At 43.7% G+C, this 20,411-nt stretch overlaps 1 protein-coding gene across 1 annotated transcript in view; it reads left to right on the forward strand.

Annotated features, from left to right (window-relative positions):
* LOC109880159 (collagen alpha-6(IV) chain) overlaps window positions 1-20,411 on the forward strand; it is a 238,446-nt gene that overhangs the window by 194,506 nt on the left and 23,529 nt on the right. The window contains 12 exon segments of the mRNA XM_031791790.1: window positions 2,089-2,187; window positions 4,276-4,433; window positions 4,615-4,797; window positions 5,137-5,323; window positions 10,445-10,516; window positions 10,733-10,840; window positions 11,309-11,527; window positions 12,537-12,695; window positions 14,738-14,908; window positions 15,118-15,261; window positions 17,039-17,161; window positions 17,302-17,483. Coding sequence (XP_031647650.1) covers window positions 2,089-2,187; window positions 4,276-4,433; window positions 4,615-4,797; window positions 5,137-5,323; window positions 10,445-10,516; window positions 10,733-10,840; window positions 11,309-11,527; window positions 12,537-12,695; window positions 14,738-14,908; window positions 15,118-15,261; window positions 17,039-17,161; window positions 17,302-17,483 — 1,805 coding nt within the window.

The raw sequence follows: 20,411 nt of genomic DNA on the forward strand, positions 1-20,411 counted from the left end.
AATGATGTCGCTCTTGCTGCTGGTGATTCTTTGATCCACCTCTACGCAGACGACACCATTCTGCATACCTCTGGTCCTTCGTTTGGACACTGTGTTAACTTCTTGTGTCGAGCAATCCCGTATCCGGGAGCGTAATCATAGCCTCAAGCTCATTACCATAACGCAACGTTAACTATTCATGAAAATCGCAAATTAAATAAAATAAATATATTCACTCACAAGCTTAGCCTTTTGTTAACAACACTGTCATCTCAGATTTTCAAAATATGCTTTTCAACCATAGCTACACAAGCATTTGTGTAAGAGTATTGATAGATAGCATAGCATTAAGCCTAGCATTCAGCAGGCAACATTTTCACAAAAACAAGAAAAGCATTCAAATTAAATTAAATTTCATATTGGTTTCGCCTGTAGCATCAGTTCTGTGGCACTCACAGACAATATCTTTGCAGTTTTGGAAACGTCAGAGTGTTTTCTTTTCAAAGCTGTCAATTATATGCATAGTCGAGCATCTTTTCATGACAAAATATCTTGTTTAAAACGGGAACGTTTTTCATCCAAAAATTAAAAGAGCGCCCCCTATATCGAAGAAGTTAACTAACCTCCAGATGAGCTTCAATGCCATACAACTCTCCCTCCGTGGCCTCCAACTGCTCTTAAATGCAAGTAAAACTAAATGCATGCTCTTCAACCGATCGCTGCCCGCACCTGCCCGCCCGTCCAGCATCACTACTCTGGACGGTTCTGACTTAGAATATGTGGACAACTACAAATACCTAGGTGTCTGGTTAGACTGTAAACTCTCTTTTCAGACTCACATTAAACATCTCCAATCCAAAATGAAATCTAGAATCGGCTTCCTATTTCGCAACAAAGCATCCTTCACTCATGCTGCCAAACTTACCCTTGTAAAACTGACCATCCCCGACTTCGGCGATGTCATTTACAAAATAGCCTCCAACACTCTACTCAACAAATTGGATGCAGTCTATCACAGTGCCAACCGTTTTGTCACCAAAGCCCCATATACTACCCACAACTGCGACCTGTATGATCTTGTTGGCTGGACCTCGCTTCATAATCGTCGCAAAACCCACTGGCTCCAGGTCATCTACAAGACCCTACTAGGTAAAGCCCTGCCTTATCTCAGCTCACTAGTCACCATAGCAGCACCCACTCGTAGCACGTGCTCCAGCAGGTATATCTCACTGGTTACCCCCAAAGCCAATTCTTCCTTTGGCCGCCTCTCCTTCCAGTTCTCTGCTGCCAATGACTGGAACGAACTGCAAAAATCTCTGAAGCTGGAGTCCTCTTACCTCCCTCACTAGCTTTAAGCACCAGCTGTCAGAGCAGCTCACAGATCACTGCACCTGTACATAGCTCATCTGTAAATAGCCCATCCAATCTACCTCATCCCCATACTGTATTTATTTATTTATCTTGCTCCTTTGCACCCCAATATCTCAATTTGCACATTCATCTTCTGCACATCCTACCATTCCAGTGTTTAATTGCTATATTGTAATTACTTTGCCACCATGGCCTATTTATTGCCTTACCTCTCTTATCCTACCTCATGTGCACATGCTGTATATAGATTGTTCTACTGTATTATTGATTGTATGTTTGTTTATTCCATGTGTTGCTGTTTGTGTCGAACTGCTTTGCTTCATCTTGGCCAGGTCGCAGTTGCAAATGAGAACTTGTTCTCAACTGGCCTACCTGGTTAAATAAAGATGACATAAATGAAATAAAACTATCACTGGAGATGGGGGGGAGACATACATTTTTTCCTCCTAGTTCTATCATGGGAATGTGATACAAAACAAGGCAACCGTGTGCTTTAGGACCATGCGGACGATTCTGAGCGGTCGGCTGTTTGGAGTGTTTATCCGACTGAATACATTTTTTTAAATAATAATAATTATGACCCCCCCCCACACTTATAAACCAAAGTTGCGCCCCTGGTTTTGTCCAAAAGATTGACCAACCCATCATATTACAAATGAGCTAACTAACAGACCAAATAAACAGAGTTTCTATGTGAGAGGTCAAGTTTGTGTGTGTGTGTGTGTGTGTGTGTTTCAGTCAGCAACCAGCCCGGCAGGTTTGACAATCTACCAGGAGCGCCAGGACGACCAGGAGGCCAGGGACCACCTGGAGCCAGTGGATACAAAGGACCCAAAGGTAAGACTTCCTATTGCACGCACACACACACTGTCCATATCAACTACACACACACACACACACACTGTCCACATCCACCACACCCAATTTATTTATATAGCCCTTCTTACATCAGCTGTCACAAAGTGCTATACAGAAACCCAGCCTAAAACCCTATACAGAAACCCAGCCTAAAACCCTATACAGAAACCCAGCCTAAAACCCTATACAGAAACCCAGCATAAAACCCTATACAGAAACCCAGCCTAAAACCCTATACAGAAACCCAGCCTAAAACCCCAAACAGCAAGCAATGCAGGTTTAGAAGCACGGTGGCTAGGAAAAACTCCCTAGAAAGGCCAAAACCTAGGAAGAAACCTAGAGAGGAACCAGGCAATGAGGGGTGGCCAATCCTCTTCTGGCTGTGCCGGGTAGAGATTATAACAGAACATGGCCAAGATGTTCAAATGTTCATAAATGACCAGCATGGTCAAATAATAATAATCACAGTAGTTGTCGAGGGTGCAACAGGTCAGCACCTCAGGAGTAAATGTTAGTTGGCTTTTCATAGCCGATCATTAAGAGTATCTCTACCGCTCCTGCTGTCTCTAGAGAGTTGAAAACAGCAGATCTGGGACAGGTAGCACGTCCAGTGAACAGGTCAGGGTTCCATAGCCGCAGGCAGAACAGTTGAAACTGGAGCAGCAGAACGGCCAGGTGGACTGGGGACAGCAAGGAGTCATCATGCCAGGTAGTCCTGAGGCATGGTCCTAGGGCTCAGGTCTTCCGAGAGAGAGAGAGAATTAGAGAGAGCATACTTAAATTCACACAGGACACCGGATAAGACAGGAGAAGTACTCCAGATATAACAGACTGACCCTAGCCCCCCGACACATAAACTACTGCAGCATAAATACTAGAGGCTGAGACAGGGGGGGTCAGGAGACACTGTGGCCCCATCCGATGATACCCCCGGACAGCGCCAAACAGGCAGGATATAACCCCACCCACTTTGCCAAAGCACAGTCCCCACACCACTAGAGGGATATCTTCAACCACCAACTTACCATCCTGAGACAAGGCCGAGTATAGCCCACAAAGATCTCCGCCACGGCACAACCCAAGGGGGGGCGCCAACCCAGACAGGAAGATCACGTCAGTGACTCAACCCACTCAAGTGACGCACCCCCTCCTAGGGACGGCATGGAAGAGCACCAGTAAGCCAGTGACTCAGCTCCTGTAATAGGGTTAGAGGCAGAGAATCACAGTGGAAAGAGGGGAACCAACCAGGCAGAGACAGCAAGGGTGGTTCGTTGCTCCAGAGCCTTTCCGTTCACCTTCACACTTCTGGGCCAGACTACACTCAATCATATGACCCACTGAAGAGATGAGTCTTCAGTAAAGACTTAAAGGTTGAGACCGAGTCTGCGTCTCTCACATGGGTAGGCAGACCATTCCATAAAAATTTAGCTTTATAGGAGAAAGCCCTGCCTCCAGCTGTTTGCGTAGAAATTCTAAGGACAATAAGGAGGCCTGCGTCTTGTGACCGTAGCGTACGTGTAGGTATATATACAGGGCATTCAGAAAGTATATACGGTGAACTATATACGGCAGGACCTAATCGGAAAGATAGGTAGGAGCAAGCCTATGTAATGCTTTGTAGGTTAGCAGTAAAACTGTGAAATCAGCCCTTGCCTTGACAGGAAGCCAGTGTAGGGAGTCTAGCACTGAAGTCATATGATCAAATTTTGGGGTTCTAGTCAGGATTCTAATAGCCGTATTTAGCACTAACTGAAGTTCATTTAGTACTTTATCCGGGTAGCCGGAAAGTAGAGCATTGCAGTAGTCTAACCTAGAAGTAACACACACACACACACACACAAAGGCGCATGCACGCGAACACACACGCAAACTCACATACACACAGTACGTGTTCAGACTTCTGTACATCCATTTTACACTATAACTCTCAAACCCAATTCCTTTCCAACACCTCTTAGGTGTTGTGTTTTCATAAAGTTACAAATCAAATAGCCCGACATCGGGGCAATAAAGCTTTTCTACATCTCGATCCTAAACTCCTTACCTCCATCTTCCTCTGTGGTCCAGGGGAACTGGGTGACTGTAACTGCCTGGGAGGAGGCACCACAGCTGAGGTGGGGGCCCCGGGGGCTCCTGGGTCTGATGGAAGACCTGGTGCCTTCGGCAGGAAGGGCGAAAGCGGAGACCCAGGCATACCCGGTTTCGGAGGACAACCAGGAACACCTGTAAGTTTCCAGTGACCAAAATGTTCTCCAAATAAGTTTAAAAAATGAAGCAGTTGTCTACTCTCTTTCCTCTGTTCAATGTTTACAATTCTCCAACTATGATAGTGTACACTAATGAGTTTACAAATCTGAGGTATACTGACAAACTGTGTGATGATAACACCTCTTCTTCTCACCTCAGGGCCGTGTGGGCGAGAGGGGTTTCTTCGGGCGTAAAGGAGAAAAGGGTGCCTCCTTCTACCCCTCGTTCAGCGGAGGGATCCAGGGTGAACAGGGGGCACAGGGCCTTCGAGGGCCCCCTGGAAACATGGGCCGACCCGGGAGAGACGGACTTCCTGGGTCCCCCGGACAGCCTGGGCCTCCTGTGAGTCACACACACATACACACACACACACACACACACACATACATATATACACACACACACACACACACACTACCATTTTTATGTCTGTGTCCAGTATAAAATAAGTTAGAGGTAGTTTGGTGAGCCAATGCTGCTAGCAGGTAACCATAGACTTCCAGTCATTGGGCTAACGCTACTTAGCAATTGTGTTAGCGCTTGTTAACAACTTCCTTCAAACTGCACACAGAGACATAACGATGGTTTCCACGTGTTCATCTGACTCTGGGGAAGTAGATAAAGGGTCTCATTGTCAAAATCCACAAGTATCCCTTTTAACAGACATGATCCTCTCCTCAGGCTGATGTTGATGGCTATGGAACCATTGGAGAGAGAGGATTCCCAGGGTTCTCAGGCGCCAAAGGTCGCGCCGGTGAACCTGGAGAGAACGGGATTGGCTACCAGGGTTCCATCGGCTCCCGTGGGTTTCCAGGCGACTCGGGCTTTGCGGGGTTACCAGGGCAACCTGGTTTACCTGGCCCTCCAGGTATGTGCCACTGCAGACACCCAATGAGGGGGAGTGGAGAGAGGGAGAGAGGGAGAGAGGGAAAGGGGGATAATTAGTCAGTTGTACAGCTGAATGCATTCAAGTGAAATGTGTCTTCCACACATACAGTACCTCCTATTCTCTCCACAGGAGAACTATATAGTCCATCAAACTGTCTAACAGATCGACTTCTGAGAATCACTCTTACTTCCCATTGTGTGAACAACACAACATATTTCTGTACCACAGCCAACCATAAACTACAGGTACATAGAAAAGCAGCATAATTGGAACATACAGAACAATAAGGAGCCATTCTCGCAGCTTGCTACATCTACACGGTTCTCCTCCCAACGTTCATTACCTTTCAGGCAGGTGGTGGGTTTATTAATGGGCGTCATTAATGTGCTTATCCTTCCTCTAGCTAGCTGCTTAATCGATTCACACAGATCAACAGTAATTAATTTACTGTGATTATGCTACTGCTGTCCTGTGATTCTTCAATCTCAGAGGAGAGAGAAACTGATATGTTTTGGGAAAAAGGAATACAAGTTGGATGTTAATGTAATGATAATTTAGACTAAGTGTTCAGGAGACTGACAATACCTGATGACAATGACAGGAGTCCTGCTGAAACATTAGGATGTCCTAATATGGAGTCCTGCTGAAACATTAGGATGTCCTAATATGGAGTCCTGCTGTAACATTAGGATGTCCTAATATGGAGTCCTGCTGTAACATTAGGATGTCTTAATATGGAGTCCTGCTGTAACATTAGGATGTCCTAATATGGAGTCCTGCTGAAACCATAAGATGTCCTAATATGGAGTCCTGCTGAATAATTAGGATTGCCTAATATGGAGTCCTGCTGAAACATTAAGATGTCCTAATATGGAGTCCTGCTGAAGAATTAGGATTGCCTAATATGGAGTCCTGCTGAAGAATTAGGATTGCCTAATATGGAGTCCTGCTGAAACATTAAGATGTCCTAATATGGAGTCCTGCTGAAGAATTAGGATTGCCTAATATGGAGTCCTGCTGAAGAATTAGGATTGCCTAATATGGAGTCCTGCTGAAACATTAAGATGTCCTAATATGGAGTCCTGCTGAAGAATTAGGATTGCCTAATATGGAGTCCTGCTGAAACATTAAGATGTCCTAATATGGAGTCCTGCTGAAGAATTAGGATTGCCTAATATGGAGTCCTGCTGAAGAATTAGGATTGCCTAATATGGAGTCCTGCTGAAGAATTAGGATTGCCTAATATGGAGTCCTGCTGAAGAATTAGGATTGCCTAATATGGAGTCCTGCTGAAGAATTAGGATTGCCTAATATGGAGTCCTGCTGAAGAATTAGGATTGCCTAATATGGAGTCCTGCTGAAGAATTAGGATTGCCTAATATGGAGTCCTGCTGAAGAATTAGGATTGCCTAATATGGAGTCCTGCTGAAGAATTAGGATTGCCTAATATGGAGTCCTGCTGAAGAATTAGGATTGCCTAATATGGAGTCCTGCTGAAGAATTAGGATTGCCTAATATGGAGTCCTGCTGAAGAATTAGGATTGCCTAATACGGAGTCCTGCTGAAGAATTAGGATTGCCTAATACGGAGTCCTGCTGAAGAATTAGGATTGCCTAATACGGAGTCCTGCTGAAGAATTAGGATTGCCTAATATGGAGTCCTGCTGAAGAATTAGGATTGCCTAATATGGAGTCCTGCTGAAGAATTAGGATTGCCTAATATGGAGTCCTGCTGAAGAATTAGGATTGCCTAATATGGAGTCCTGCTGAAGAATTAGGATTGCCTAATATGGAGTCCTGCTGAAGAATTAGGATTGCCTAATATGGAGTCCTGCTGAAGAATTAGGATTGCCTAATATGGAGTCCTGCTGAAGAATTAGGATTGCCTAATATGGAGTCCTGCTGAAGAATTAGGATTGCCTAATATGGAGTCCTGCTGAAGAATTAGGATTGCCTAATATGGAGTCCTGCTGAAGAATTAGGATTGCCTAATATGGAGTCCTGCTGAAGAATTAGGATTGCCTAATATGGAGTCCTGCTGAAGAATTAGGATTGCCTAATATGGAGTCCTGCTGAAGAATTAGGATTGCCTAATATGGAGTCCTGCTGAAGAATTAGGATTGCCTAATATGGAGTCCTGCTGAAGAATTAGGATTGCCTAATACGGAGTCCTGCTGAAGAATTAGGATTGCCTAATACGGAGTCCTGCTGAAGAATTAGGATTGCCTAATACGGAGTCCTGCTGAAGAATTAGGATTGCCTAATATGGAGTCCTGCTGAAGAATTAGGATTGCCTAATATGGAGTCCTGCTGAAGAATTAGGATTGCCTAATATGGAGTCCTGCTGAAGAATTAGGATTGCCTAATATGGAGTCCTGCTGAAGAATTAGGATTGCCTAATATGGAGTCCTGCTGAAGAATTAGGATTGCCTAATATGGAGTCCTGCTGAAGAATTAGGATTGCCTAATACGGAGTCCTGCTGAAGAATTAGGATTGCCTAATATGGAGTCCTGCTGAAGAATTAGGATTGCCTAATATGGACACCGTATTTATAAAAGCAATAAAGAAACACCATTGGACTCAAATTTGACTAGCTAGCTGACTCTTCTCTGAGACTGAACGACACAAAACCCAACAGCTTTTTGCCACTCATATGAATGAACGTGTGTGTGACTGTTGCTTAAGTTTTCTGACACAATAAAGCTAATGCTAAAAGTTATTTTGAATACAACATGTTATTCTCTTCTGAAAAGAGAGAGAGAAAACGAGTGCAATGCAAATACATACGTAATATATTTTTAGTTGTAGTTGAATTAAGTTACTATAAACAGTAGCTACATCATTTTGATAATATCACTTTCTCCCTCTATTTCTCTCGACTTCCAGAAAACAATCAACTTGGCCCAACATCTCAGAATGATTTTTATTTTGCTTTATACCTTAACTGAATGAGCTGAATCTCTAACCTCTGATTTGCTGATTGTTTGATTTAATTATTTTATTTGGCTTATGCATTGATTGGCTTGACTATATGCAAATGACCTGAATGACCTTGATTGGCTTGCCTTCTACCGTCCTGTCCTCCCAGTATCTCTCCCCGTCTCTCTTACTTTCTTTCTATCTATCTTTATTTCTCTCTCTCTTTCTTTCTTCCCCTTCTTCTCTCTATTTTCATCCCTCCATCTCTCTGATCCTGTGCATGTTTGTCTGACCAGGTGACAGCTGTGGGCAGGAGGGGGTTAATGACGCAGAGGGAGGTGAGAAGCTAAAGAGAACTGCCCTGGGCAGAGAAACCCGTGCCCTAGATACAGTCTTTTAGGGCAACTCTGTTTGAGATTCAGTTTCAAAGGCAGCCATTTTGCCACCGGGAGTTCCAAGACAATAGGATTCCATTCTCAGATGGAATGTCATTGTCATGGAACGTTTTGGTGTCAAAATGGATGACAGACAGTTGGCCACGGTACTGTGTACTGTACCTGTGGCTCAGGAGATACTAGATAATCCAGTGGCCACTGTTTGAATGAAACATCCCAACTGCTCATTTGAACCTTGTCATGGCACAGAAAGGACGTGTCCACCGTTTGTTCATAATGTCACAGATGGAAGCTCCTTGTTGCACCACATGATTGGGATTCCATTGGGCTTGACTCAGTTGATGATTGACACATGATGATGGACATGTTGACCAGTGTTGAGTTCCCAGTAGCTCTTGTCCAGGGTGGCTAGCAACAGCCCTGGTGATGCCCTGGACCAGAGCTACGTTCCGAGCTACATCTCTCTGGTTAGGAGCTTAATGTTCCCATGGTTAGGAGCTTAATGTTCCCATGGTTAGGAGCTTAATGTTCCCATGGTTAAGAGCTTAATGTTCCCATGGTTAGGAGCTTAATGTTCCCATGGTTAGGAGCTTAATGTTCCCATGGTTAGGAGCTTAATGTTCACATGGTTAGGAGCTTAATGTTCCCATGGTTAGGAGCTTAATGTTCCCATGGTTAGGAGCTTAATGTTCCCATGGTTAGGAGCTTAATGTTCCCATGGTTAGGAGCTTAATGTTCCCATGGTTAGGAGCTTAATGTTCCCATGGTTAGGAGCTTAATGTCCACATGGTTAGGAGCTTAATGTTCCCATGGTTAGGAGCTTAATGTTCCCATGGTTAGGAGCTTAATGTTCCCATGGTTAGGAGCTTAATGTTCCCATGGTTAGGAGCTTAATGTTCCCATGGTTAGGAGCTTAATGTTCCCATGGTTAGGAGCTTAATGTCCACATGGTTAGGAGCTTAATGTTCCCATGGTTAGGAGCTTAATGTTCCCATGGTTAGGAGCTTAATGTTCCCATGGTTAGGAGCTTAATGTTCCCATGGTTAGGAGCTTAATGTTCCCATGGTTAGGAGCTTAATGTTCCCATGGTTAGGAGCTTAATGTTCACATGGTTAGGGGCTTAATGTTCACATGGTTAGGGGCTTAATGTTCCCATGGTTAGGAGCTTTCAGTGGCAGTTAGCAGTGCACTACTTTACTCCTTCTGCTCCAATCAGAGTTGCTGGCGCATGCATTAAGCTTTGCCTCTGCTAAGTGCTTAACCAAGTTGGAGAGGGGACTACGATGGCGGGTAGCCAATCAGACCTTAATAATACCAAGTTGGAGGGGGGACTACGAAGGCGGCTAGCCAATCAGACCTTAATAATACCAAGTTGGAGGGGGGACTACGATGGCGGGTAGCCAATCAGACCTTAATAATACCAAGTTGGAGGGGGGACTACGATGGCGGGTAGCCAATCAGACCTTAATAATACCAAGTTGGAGGGGGGACTACGATGGCGGCTAGCCAATCAGACCTTAATAATACTAAGTTGGAGGGGGGACTACGATGGCGGCTAGCCAATCAGACCTTAATAATACCAAGTTGGAGGGGGGACTACGATGGCGGGTAGCCAATCAGACCTTAATAATACCAAGTTGGAGGGGGGACTACGATGGCGGCTAGCCAATCAGACCTTAATAATACCAAAGAAAAGAGATTAATTTACTTACTAAATGTGAATCACTTTTAACAGGCCATGACTATTAGTGTGTGTGTTAACCGTGATCTGACTGACTGTTACTAGGGCTGACGCTACCATGTCGTCTACCTGGTGAGGATGGAATCCCCGGCCTCCCCGGAATACCTGGAAGACTAGGTAACAAACAGACTTCATCACCATGGCAACACTTCCTGTTTTGTCATTTGACAATTATTTTTTACACAGAGGTTGGCAATTTGGCAATGTGTGTGTGTGTGTGTGTGTGTGTGTGTGTGTGTGTGTGTGTGTGTGTGTGTGTGTGTGTGTGTGTGTGTGTGTGTGTGTGTGTGTGTGTGTGTGTGTGTGTTTGTGTGTGTGTGTGTGTGTGTGTAGGTCCCAAGGGCGAGCCAGGTTTCCCAGGTGGTCCCGGTCGGCCCGGTTTTGACGGAGGGAAGGGAGAGAGAGGAGACCCAGGTTACGGGGGCCAGCCTGGGCCACAAGGTAAAAACACACCTATTGTTGCCCCTCCTATTTGACCTTATCACCATTCACCACATTTTTTCTTTCCAACATGACCATCTACTAACCATCTAATGATCATTTACTGATCATCTACTGATCATCTACTGACCATCTACTGAACCTCTACTGACCATCTACTAACCATCTACTGACCATCATCTGACCATCAACTGACCATCCACTGACCACTGATATCTATGGTCAATTGTTGATATTTATAGTATATGACTTCTGGTTAGACTGGCTTTTGTAATTGCTGCCAATTACTGCCAATAAATATTTGCTGAATTAAACTGACTGACTTTTCCTATGACTTCCTATGACTTTGTCTTTTGATTTCTGACAACAACGAATGGCCTTGAGTGTCTGCTAAATGGCATAAATAATAGTGAAAGTAAAGATGTATGGAATTGAACCAACTCTATCCTCATCCTCCCTCCCTCCCAGGTTTCCCTGGCCCCAGAGGAGATGCGGGTGGCCCAGGTATCCCAGGCGAGGGTCGTCCAGGGGCCCCAGGGAAGAACGGGCTCCCGGGGCGGCCAGGGGGGAAGGGCCGGCCGGGGGAGGTGCTGGGGTCCTCAACAGGGCTCCCTGGAACACCTGGGTTCCCAGGAGGACCAGGAGACAAGGGAGAGCCAGGAGCATCAGGACTTCCCGGAGGATCAGGTGGGTCTCAGCATGATAACTACCTAATCATCTAATGAATATCCCTTCAGGAACCAATAAAATGTCTATGTAACCAGCCATCTATCTGTCTGTATCATGTTTGAAGGTAAGACCCAGATGCAGACAACGTCAAATGAACCACTGTTTAATAATCCAACAGGGGCAGGTAATAGACAGGTCAAGGGCAGGCAGGGGTCAGTAAAACCAGAGGTTGGGCAACGGTTACCTGACGACAGGCAGGCTCAGGGTCAGGCAGAGAGGGCAGGAAGGGGTCAGTAAACCAGAGGTGGGGCAACGGTTACCTGACGACAGGCAGGCTCAGGGTCAGGCAGAGAGGGCAGGCAGGGGTCAGTAAACCAGAGGTGGGGCAACGGTTACCTGACGACAGGCAGGCTCAGGGTCAGGCAGAGAGGGCAGGAAGGGGTCAGTAAACCAGAGGTGGGGCAACGGTTACCTGACAACAGGCAGGCTCAGGGTCAGGCAGAGAGGGCAGGCAGGGGTCAGTAAACCGGAGGTGGGGCAACGGTACCTGACGGCAGGCAGGCTCGGGGTCAGGCACGCGGGCTTAGAGTCAGGACAGGCAAGGGTCAAAACCAGGAGGGCGAGAAAAAGAGAGACTGGGGAAAAGCAGGAGCTGAGACAAAAAAACGTTGTTTGACTTGAATAAACAAGAGGAAGTGCCACAGACAGACAGAAAACACAGGTAGAAATGGATAATGGGGAAGATGGGCGACAGCTGGAGGGGAGTGGAGACAAGCACAAGGACAGGTGAAACAGATCAGGGTGTGACAGTTAGTCTGTCTGTCTGTCTGTCTGTATGTCTGTCTGTCTCTCTATGAAAACGCTTTAAAATGCCTACAACTTCAAAGCCTTCATAAAGCCTTTAAAATGCCCGCATTGATGCTTCACATATTATTTAGTGGGGATGTTTCTTTGTGGCTCTGTCTATCTGTGCTGTATGTTCCTGTGGGCCCTGTTGTATCTTACCTTGTGTCCCGTATTATCCCAGGTTTTGATGGTCGGTCGGGCATTCCCGGAGCTAAGGGTGAGCGCGGTACGGATGGCTACCCTGGAACTCTAGGTCTTCCCGGACTTCCTGGAGACAGAGGCAATGGATTTCCCGGTCCTGCTGGACCAGCCGGAAGCAAAGGATTTCCCGGTTCTCCAGGTGAGAGTCGGAACTCAGAACGCTGACTAATTGAAACCCAGTAGGAATTTTGTCCAGGATGTTTGGGAATGTTGTCATGAATTCATTGAATCCATTTATTCCAGCTCCCAGATATCTTCTACTTGTTGTTTTTCCTTTTAGCCCACAGAGAAAACACACTCTTTCCTCCTTTTAGCCCACAGAGAAAACACACTCTTTCCTCCTTTTAGCCCACAGAGAAAACACACTCTTTCCTCCTTTTAGCCCACAGAGAAAACACACAGACCCACTCCTACTTTTAGCCCACAGAGAGAACACACAGACCCACTCCTACTTTTAGCCCACAGAGAAAACACACTCTTTCCTCCTTTTAGCCCACAGAGAAAGCACACAGACCCACTCCTCCTTTTAGCCCACAGAGAGAACACACAGAGACTCTCTCCTCCTTTTAGCCCACAGAGAGAACACACAGAGACTCTCTCCTCCTTTTAGCCCACAGAGAGAACACACACAGACTCTCTCCTCCTTTTAGCCCACAGAGAGAACACACAGAGAGACTCTCCTCCTTTTAGCCCACAGAGAGAACACACAGATACTCTCTCCTCCTTCATGCCTTTGTTGATTGTGAAGGCTCCCCACCAATCCTCTCCTTTATAGATATGTTCTCTCTATTTCCTGACCTTCAGTGTGTTTGCCTGTAAATCCACTGTTTGCCTGTTTGTGATCTCCATCGCCAAAAGCATCTCCTCACCCTCTTTCTCTCTTCACCATCATCTCCATCCATCCTATCATCCTTCCATCCCTCTCTTTTTGGTGTTGGGTCTCTCCCTAGGCTGTCAAGGTGAGCTACTCCCTTCCATTCATCCCTCCATCCCTCACTCCATCTCAGACCACTTCTCCATCTCAGAACAAACCCACTCGCCCCCCTCTGCCCATCTGACCACCTCTCAATGCTCCTTTGGAGTGTCACATTTTAGAACAACCTGTGTCTAGAACTCCCGACGGATCTAAACCCAGAGCATTTGAGTCCAAAGAAAGATATGGAAGAAATTGTAGTTTGAAACCCTGACTAAACTTAACTAAAGCAGGTGTGTGTGTCGCTGTAACATTGATAAGCTTGTGTGAACCCTTGACCCCATCTTAGCTATCCAACCCACTCACCTAAAGCGTTGAGCCTAGAAGCCTGTTCTAGAAAACAGCAACCATAGAGGGTTTTCTAGAAACCTCTAGAAGACAGCAACCACAGAAGCTTGTTCTATAATCTTCTAGAAGACAGCAACCATAGAAGCATGTTCTAGAAACGTGTAGAAGACAGCAACCACAGAAGGCTTTCTATAAACTTCCAGAAGACAGCAACCATAGATGCCTGTTCAAGAAACGTGTAGAAGATAGCAACCACAGAAGGCTTTCTAGAAACTTCCAGAAGACAGCAACCACAGAAGGCTTTCTATAAACTTCCAGAAGACAGCTACCACAGAAGGCTTTCTAGAAACTTCCAGAAGACAGCAACCATAGAAGGCTTTCTAGAGTGTATTTATATGTTTGAGCTATCTAATTTTACTCTGGAATTGCACTTGAGTGTACAGTATATATTTTATCATAAACATTGGCATGATCATTTTTCATCCCTTGATAAGATATTTTACTGGTTACAGTCAAATATGTTAACCAGAGGTAATACTTTATACCCATGTGCCTATTCTACCTTTTAATTCATTCATTCAGCAACCTGAACCCTTATGTACAATTGCATCTTAAACTACGACAGGAAAGAATGTAACTGGACATGCCTTGTGTTTGTCGGCTCATACTGTATGTTTCATTCTGAATTGTCAAAATCCTTTCCATTGTAATTTTGATAGTGCATATTACAATAGTACTGCTTATGGACAGCAAGGTATGTTGTGTTTCTGACAGCATGTTACAATGTTATATTCGTGTACTGTTTCTATATTTCTATTTATCAGCATTTCTCCCTCCCTTTTTGAACGTCATTGAATGTACTCCTTTGATTCCCAGAGGAAAGTGTTCTGCCTGACTGTGTCCTCCCGATCCCCACCCAGGCTACCCCGGTTTAAAAGGAGCCAGAGGTGACACGGGCTTCCCAGGCCCAACTGGGAGGAAGGGACAACCAGGACAACCAGGAGGGGATGGATCATCAGGACTCAGGGGCCTTCTGGGACCACCGGGCCCTGGGGGAAGAAACGGCATCCCTGGGGGACCAGGAAGGAAGGGTAAGGGGGGATACTTATTATCAATTAAAGATCCATAGCTAACTTAGATAGCTAACTTAGATGGGACTTTCCAGAGATAAGCAGGACCTGTACACACTATTCCTCCATCTTTATTTGGCAAAAACAGTTACAACGCTTCGATCCAAAAGTAGATCTTCATCAGATCCACTATAGGCATTTTTAAACATCTTTGTTTTCCCCACTCACAGGCGAGAGCGGTTACCCTGGACTGGTAGGTTTCCCCGGAATGCCAGGTAACCCTGGAAGACCTGGTGGACCAGGAGGTAAAGGAGCTCCGGGGTTCTCAGGAAAAGACGGCCTGCCCGGTGACTTCGGAGCGCCAGGACCTAAAGGTACAGGATTGGGAATGACAGAATCAATGGAATGATGGGAAGAGAGTGGATAGGGTGTAGATGATCATTCTGGTCTGACAGTTCATCATTCTGGTCTGACAGTTCATCATTCTGGTCTGACATAATGAATAGTCTGACAGTTCATCATTCTGGTCTGACAGTTCATCATTCTGGTCTGACATAATGAATAGTCTTGACAGTTCATCATTCTGGTCTGACATAATGAATAGTCTTGACAGTTCATAATTCTGGTCTGACATAATGAATAGTCTTGACAGTTCATCATTCTGGTCTGGCATAATGAATAGTCTTGACAGTTCATAATTCTGGTCTGACATAATGAATAGTCTTGACAGTTCATCATTCTGGTCTGACATAATGAATAGTCTTGACAGTTCATAATTCTGGTCTGACATAATGAAAAGTCTTGACAGTTCATCATTCTGGTCTTTAATAATGAATAGTCTTGACAGTTCATAATTCTGGTCTGACATAATGAATAGTCTTGACAGTTCATAATTCTGGTCTGACATAATGAATAGTCTTGACAGTTCATCATTCTGGTCTGACATAATGAATAGTCTTGACAGTTCATCATTCTGGTCTGACATAATGAATAGTCTTGACAGTTCATCATTCTGCTCTGACATAATGAATAGTCTTGACAGTTCATAATTCTGGTCTGACATAATGAATAGTCTTGACAGTTCATAATTCTGGTCTGACATAATGAATAGTCTTGACAGTTCATCATTCTGCTCTGACATAATGAATAGTCTTGACAGTTCATAATTCTGGTCTGACATAATGAATAGTCTTGACAGTTCATAATTCTGGTCTGACATAATGAATAGTCTTGACAGTTCATAATTCTGGTCTGACATAATGAATAGTCTTGACAGTTCATAATTCTGGTCTGACATAATGAATAGTCTTGACAGTTCATAATTCTGCTCTGACATAATGAATAGTCTTGACAGTTCATAATTCTGGTCTGACATAATGAATAGTCTTGACAGTTCATAATTCTGCTCTGACATAATGAATAGTCTTGACAGTTCATAATTCTGGTCTGACATAATGAATAGTCTTGACAGTTCATAATTCTGGTCTGACATAATGAATAGTCTTGACAGTTCATAATTCTGCTCTGACATAATGAATAGTCTTGACAGTTCATAATTCTGGTCTGACATAATGAATAGTCTTGACAGTTCATAATTCTGCTCTGACATAATGAATAGTCTTGACAGTTCATAATTCTGGTCTGACATAATGAATAGTCTTGACAGTTCATAATTCTGGTCTGACATAATGAATAGTCTTGACAGTTCATAATTCTGCTCTGACATAATGAATAGTCTTGACAGTTCATAATTCTGGTCTGACATAATGAATAGTCTTGACAGTTCATAATTCTGCTCTGACATAATGAATAGTCTTGACAGTTCATCATTCTGCTCTGGCATAATGAATAGTCTTGACAGTTCATAATTCTGCTCTGACATAATGAAAAGCATTTGTTTTGGTTGAGTTTCACGTTTTTTTTATTGATTTGGGATTTGTTCTCACCCTACTGTGTAGAAGAGACGCTAACTGTATGAGGTACAGATATAATCTAAATTACGTGGCGTGTGTGTGTGTGTGTGTGTCTGTGTGTGTGTCTGTGTGTGTGTGTGTGTGTGTGTGAGTGTGTGTGTGCATACGTGTGTATGCGCGCTTGCGTATGTATTCGCACTTTTGCGTGTGTGTGTGCGTGTGTGCGTGTGTGATCCAGGTGACCAAGGTTACCGTGGTCTCCCTGGCCCACCCGCTCTGCCCCCCAGAGTAGATTACCTGGAGAAGGGACAGAGGGGCGACAACGGTGCCAACGGACTACCAGGTTTCCCTGGACCTAGAGGTAGGTGGTAGGCTACAAATCTAAATCCTTAGCCATTTTGTGTCAAATGTATGTCATCAACAAGCTCCTAAAGCTTGTCTGTCAAATCTGTGTCACCAACAAGCTCCTACAGTCGCCATTTTGTGCCTCCCTGTTCCAAGGTGACAAGGGTTTCCCAGGCCAGCCTGGTCGTCAGGGTTTGCCCGGGCTGCCTGGTTATGCTGACAGGGCTAAAGGGGAACCAGGACTCCCCGGTCTCCCCGGACGCCCAGCCGGGCCAGGCTACCCAGGCCCTATTGGATCTCCCGGTATCATCGGCTTCCCTGGCATGCCTGGACCAAGGGTAGGCACATACATCACCATAGAAAGAGTTTAACAGTGACACTGTGGGCAGTAAACAGAAGTGGCAGTTGATGTTAAACTGAGTTTGATATATTTAGAAGTACTGTAGCAGTTGATGTTGTACTGAGTTTGAAATATTTAGAAGTAGCAGTTGATGTTGTACTGAGTTTGATATATTTAGAAGTAGTAGTTGATGTTATACTGAGTTTGATATATTTAGAAGTACTGTTGCAGTTGATGTTATACTGAGTTTGATATATTTAGAAGTAGCAGTTGATGTTATACTGAGTTTGATATATTTAGAAGTACTGTAGCAGTTCATGTTGTACTGAGTTTGATATATTTAGAAGTAGCATTTGATGTTGTACTGAGTTTGATATATTTAGAAGTAGAAGTTGATGTTATACTGAGTTTGATATATTTAGAAGTAGAAGTTGATGTTGATGTTATACTGAGTTTGATATATTTAGAAGTACTGTTGCAGTTGATGTTATACTGAGTTTGATATATTTAGAAGTAGCAGTTGATGTTATACTGAGTTTGATATATTTAGAAGTACTGTAGCAGTTAATGTTGTACTGAGTTTGATATATTTAGAAGTATATTTAGATGTAGCAGTTGATGTTGTCCTGAGTTTGATATATTTAGAAGTGGCAGTTGATGTTATACTGAGTTTGAGATATTTAGAAGTAGCAGTTGATGTTGTACTGAGTTTGAGATATTTAGAAGTACTGTAGCAGTTGATGTTATACTGAGTTTGAGATATTTAGAAGTACTGTAGCAGTTAATGTTGTACTGAGTTTGAGATATTTAGAAGTAGCAGTTGATGTTATACTGTGTTTGACATATTTACAATGTTGTGTCCTTGAATTATTTGACATGCTGTTTTACCAAATAATTTACCTAAGATTTAATTGATTACGTGATTGAATTGAACCATTCAACAATTGAACCATTAATAACCTGGGGAACTGCGGGCACATTCATTTCTATATCCCGAATCCACTCACTTAAAAAAGATCTGAACATCTTTTATATCAAAAGCAGTCAATTATTAATCGTCACCTCGATCGGTCTCATTCTGATTGTCGTAAGTACTTGGTTATCTGCATGAACCCTAGCTAATAAGTTGAGTCAGCAATACACAAATTGGCTTAATTAGTGATTTACTAAATACTTAAATAATCACACATCGATCACTAATCATCACATGAAAAGCCCCTATCGGGCTAACCCGATATGAAGGCTGGTTACACAAAGGAAGGGGTTGGGGTTTGAATGAAAGAGCGGGAAGACTGAGGGACAAATGGATTGGACCTTGAGAAGCTATGCTACTGTAAATACACAATCGTATGCATTCTAATAACCGCCCATTTGGAAAGGAAAATGCAAGATAAACTCAGCAAAAAAGAAACGTCCTCTCACTGTCGACTGTGTTTATTTTGTTGCCATCCTGTACCTGTCCCGCTTGTGTGATGTTCGAATGTACCAATCCTGTGCAGGTGTTGTTACACGTGGTCTGCCACTGCGAGGACGATCAGCTGTCCGTTCTGTCTCCCTGTAGCGCTGTCTTAGGTGTCTCTCAGTACGGACATTGCAATCCCAGCATGGTGATCGTCACCTCCACGTTGAAATTCTCCCTTTTAAATGTATGGACAACAGTCCTTCACGTCACTAGGAACTGAATTTGACTTCCGTTAACAGGCTTTTATACTGTTGGAGAGAAGGGCGTGTTTCATAGTTCTCAACCAATGTCTGTTCACTTGGGCGGGGCCATTGAGTGAGCATAGTTTACTTATGAAAACAATTCTCTCATTTAGAAGATAAAATTACTTTTCATCTTTGCACAAATGTCATATTTAAACATTTAAATTGCACAACAATTCCATGTGAATCTGATATCTAGAATGTGGAGACTTTCCAAGATACAATTTATGTCACCCTATCATCAGATATAATGTCCCAGAAACCATCATATTCTTTAAGTACCAACGGACACTTTCAACTGGTTAAGAAAGGAAATATTGTTCCATTTCCCAACCTTTTGATGTTACCATACTCTTTCTATGTAGACAAAGGGCTTTCCAATAGTCTATTCTGTAGAGTGGAGAAAAAATGGGAAAGGGTATTTATGGGGGGGTCATAAACCTCACCCAACAGGGCAACGTCATGACACTGAATTTGATTTATTTAGAAGTGGCAGTTGATGTTAAACTGAGTTTGAAATATGTGACCCTCCACGTGGATTCGATCCTATGTAGCAAACATTTTAATGGTGTTTTTTTTACATTGGATAAAAGTAGAGACTGCAGTTGAGGAACAATGTTAAATGTAAGTTAATAAACTCGTAATCCCACTTTTGAGAAAATGGCCCTTGAATGTTTTGCTACACCTACTGTAGTGCTCTTCTTTGTCTACACCCATTCATCATCGTTCACACCCTCTTAAGCCTTATCTCCATCCATCTCTTTAAGAGAGGCCATGTGCTAAACAGAGTGAGTATCCTAATCTGAGTTTAGTGCAGGTCATGTTGATCTTCACATTATTGTCTCTGGTAAACACACACTATATTGACTCAAATGTTTTTATTTTTTGTCACACGCACAGGATACAGGTGTAAACGGTACTGCGAAATGGTTACTTGCAATATCATAAACCGAAAGTGTCCAGAAATGTTTTTCATTTATATTTTATAATTATTTGATGACGCTTACCCAGACAGACTTGTCTAAATTGATGTGTCATGTGAATGAAATGCTATAACCACCCCCCAGCCACATCTAGCTAAGTGGACGGGTCACTATTTTCTAGACATGTAAACATGTTCATGAAATACAATAGATCGCCGTAATTTTCCCCAGACACAGCTGTCTAACTTGAGGGGTCATGTAATCATCTGGTGAAGTTGAGTCAAAGATTTGTTATAACT

Source organism: Oncorhynchus kisutch, linkage group LG16 (assembly GCF_002021735.2).
Source record: "Oncorhynchus kisutch isolate 150728-3 linkage group LG16, Okis_V2, whole genome shotgun sequence".
Classification (NCBI taxonomy): Eukaryota; Metazoa; Chordata; class Actinopteri; order Salmoniformes; family Salmonidae; genus Oncorhynchus; species Oncorhynchus kisutch.